This window comes from Triticum urartu, chromosome 1, assembly GCF_003073215.2.
Source record: "Triticum urartu cultivar G1812 chromosome 1, Tu2.1, whole genome shotgun sequence".
Classification (NCBI taxonomy): Eukaryota; Viridiplantae; Streptophyta; class Magnoliopsida; order Poales; family Poaceae; genus Triticum; species Triticum urartu.
The window spans coordinates 28,184,032-28,187,374 of record NC_053022.1 but is presented as its reverse complement, the minus strand read 5'-3'; the positions used below and the strand labels follow the sequence as shown (position 1 = coordinate 28,187,374).

General features: G+C 52.0%; 1 protein-coding gene across 1 annotated transcript; it reads right to left on the bottom strand.

The window, feature by feature from the left end:
* Nucleotides 1–348: 348 nt before the first annotated feature.
* On the bottom strand, nt 349–2,295 carry LOC125545377. The gene is made up of 2 exons (XM_048709332.1): nt 1,544–2,295; nt 349–1,412 (listed from the first exon to the last, which is right to left on the bottom strand). The coding sequence occupies exons 1-2, from the start codon at nt 1,946–1,948 to the stop codon at nt 582–584; spliced, it is 1,236 nt and encodes a 411-aa protein (XP_048565289.1). The 5' UTR covers nt 1,949–2,295; the 3' UTR covers nt 349–581.
* Nucleotides 2,296–3,343: the final 1,048 nt, after the last annotated feature.

The window sequence follows — 3,343 nt, the reverse complement described above, 5'->3', positions numbered from 1 at the left end:
GATCGTTAGACACTCCAACTACAATGATCTATCACCGGTGACAGATTAGCAATCAGCAATAAGTTTGGAAGTTGGAACCTACGACTGGGACCCAAATTCAAAATCAAAATTTGACTGAGACCCAAAATCAAAATCAAACTTCCACTGAGATCCAAATCAAATTCAGTCAACTGATGACTGACACTCTCAACTACGTACACTAATCTCTCACAGATTGACAGGTTACAAGTTAGCAATCAAAATCAAAATTTGACTGAGACCCAAATCAATTTCAGTCCAATGATCATTAGACACTCCCAAGTCCCAACTACAATGAATTATCACCGGTGACAAATTAGCAATCAGCAATAATTTTGGAAGTTGGAACCGATGATCCAGGCCCAAATTTCAAAATCAAAATTTGACTGGGACCCAAAATGATCATAATCAAACTTTGGCTGAGATCCAAATCAAATCCAGTCAACTGATGACTGACTTGACACTCCCAACTACGTACAGTAATCTATCACAGATTGACAGGTTACAAACTAGAGCAATCAGCAATAGCCGCCGTTGAACTGAAACGCCTGCCTGCAGTTTCTTTACTTCTTCCCCTTGAGACGCCATATCGCTCGCAGGTGCTCGTCGCTGGAGACGTGGAGCTGCAGGCGGAGGTCGGACAGCAGCTCCTCCTTGGCCCAGGTCAGCGGCCCCGTGAAGTAGAAGGCCTTCATGACGCTCACGTAGGCCTCCAGCTCCAGGCCATGGACGCGGTGATCATGCTCCTCTACCTGCTGATCTTGCTTCACCATCACCACCTGTTCCTCATCGGCCAGGCGGTGGTGCATTCCCGCGCTGGCATGGGACTCTGTCCTCTCCTCGGAATCTTGCTCCTCTTCTTCCTCGCAGCTTGGAGTCGCAGCTTCTTGATTTTCTTGGCAATGCTCGCCGGTGACGGGAACTGCGCGGCCGCCGTTGCTGTTGCTTCTGCCACTGCTGCTGCTGCTGTCTCCGTCGCTGCTGTCAGCAGATGACGATGGATCAGACTTGCTACTGTTGGAATCATCGTCGCTGTCGCTGTCCGTTCCTCCTCCGACCACATCAATTTCTTCATCGTTGGGTTTGTTGCTGGTCTCCTGCTCCCGTTTCTTGAGGTAATGGCTTGGGTGTACATCCATCACCTCTATGTTGCTGTCACCGTACCTTGCTGCGGGTTCTCTCTTGGCCAAGAAGACGTTGCCCTGAAATCTCTTGACGTCCTGGACAATGTCGGCGTCCACCGCGTAGTTGCTCCGCTTAGTCTTGCCGCCCAGATTGAGATTGGTGGCATGCGCGGCGAACTTGCCGCCTCCATTGATATTGGCTTTGCTTTTGATGTTCTTGCCAGCGACGGGGCGCCATGGCTGGGCGCTTGCGACGGGGATTTTGTCACCCTGGTGCGAAGAGAAAGAAGAAGAAACAGGGCAAGACGCCGTCAGCGAAACAAGAATCTGCAGACGTTACTGAATCTAAGAGGAGGAGGCCGCGAGTGGGGAGAAGATGAAGGGGACAACGATGGCGTTACCTTCTGGATCACAGCCCAGCCTTTCTCCCCTCCGCCATACACCATACAGGGCCGTAGCACGCTCAGGTCGGCCTCAACGACCTCGGTCGAGTCGGCGATCTTGACCTCGAACTGACCGTGGCCGGCGGCGCCCACGACCTTGGCGCGCTTCCACAGGTTGCTGTGGAACACATCAACGTCGTCGCCGGCGGCGAGGTCCGCCGGCAGCTTGACGGCTGGATCCGGGAGCGGCCGGACGCCCGCCCTCGGGATGCGCCCGGAGTCTGGGCCGCCGTCGAACCACCGCAGGACGTACGAGTGTCCGTTGCCCCAGACCACCTCGCCGGCGCGCCACACGTCCCGGGCGACCTCGGCCTCCAGGTGCATACCTCGGGTGACCCTCATGGCCGATCGATCCCCTCTCATGAGTTCTCTTTGGATTTGGATTGGACGCCGCCGCAATGACGGGGGATCTTCGTGGAGCTCGCGGGCCTATATATAATCTCGGCGAGACGGGGCGCCGAGTTCTTGGGGGACGCGAACTCGATCGATCGAGTTGCCGCGTGTTGGATATGGAAAGGGCTCCTCGATCGACTCGGAACCGACGCGGAATCCAAGACGACCCCCGGCGAAAACCTCACGCGGAATCTAACCGACCATGGATTGGTCTGATCGCGCCGGCGGGAGGGGCGGCGGGATGGTGTTGGGGAGGATCCAGAGCGGAGTAGGGTTCGGCGGGAGGAACCGCCGGCGGCGGCCCAAACTTAGGGCATCTCTAGTCTCTATCCCTGGAAACCAATCGTGTAACTTCTCAAGAAGGAACCTTTTGAGGAGTTGTACCCTGACTAAACCACCCCTAAAGAAACTTGTCAAAAAATTGAGGGGTTAAGCCTAAAAAAATGCCCATTTCTCCTCCAATTCGAACAATCACTCGAATCCTCCCTGAATCCTATTTCCTCTCCTCTACCCCCTATTGGACCCGTATAAATCCTCGGCGTCGACGCCCCCCTCCCCTCCCAAAACCCTAATCGGAGCCGACTGTGGCCTCCCCCACCGCCAAAAAAACTAGCCGAGCCGGTCCGCGGCCTCACCCCCCCCAAAAAAACCCTAGCCTGAGCCGGTCGCTGCCCATCTCCCCCTCCCCCAATCGCCAACGTGCCTCCACATTGTTTGCCTATAACATCCCAATTTTTCAATTTGGAATGATATACATTAGATCATCTATGCATATTATATTTTAATTTTGCATTTTAGTTGATCCTAGAAATTCTACGCAACTCAAGGACCCACGGAGAGAGTTGGGGATTTCGTTATTTTCATATTTGAGTTTTCTCAAATTTTGAGAATAGGATCATTTGATTTTGTTATTTTATCGTCAATTATTTCTATTACAAAAATATGAGAGAGGGAATAAATGACTTTCCCAAAATAAAGAAATATTGAGGATTTAATAATAAAATCAAATAAGATTTTATTTCGGAGTTTTTCGTTATTTTATTTGAATTCAGGAAAAATGTGCATTTTTTAAAATTGCATTTAGGTCCCAAATAAATGTTCACCTTGTGCGGCTTGATTTTAGAAGCCCGGGAAAATTTATTTCGGGATTTTTGGAGTCCATTTAGTATTTCTTTTTATTTTTCTTCTGCGTGTAATTATTTATAAAAAAACGAACCGACCTAACGGGCCGTGTCTGACCCGGACTCCGGCCCGACTAGGCTATATAAGCCGGGGGAGGAGGCTCAGCTGAAACCCTAAGCCGCCCCAGCCCCCAGCGCCGCCGCCGCCGGACGCTGCCGCCTCGCCGCCCGAGGTTCGCCGCGC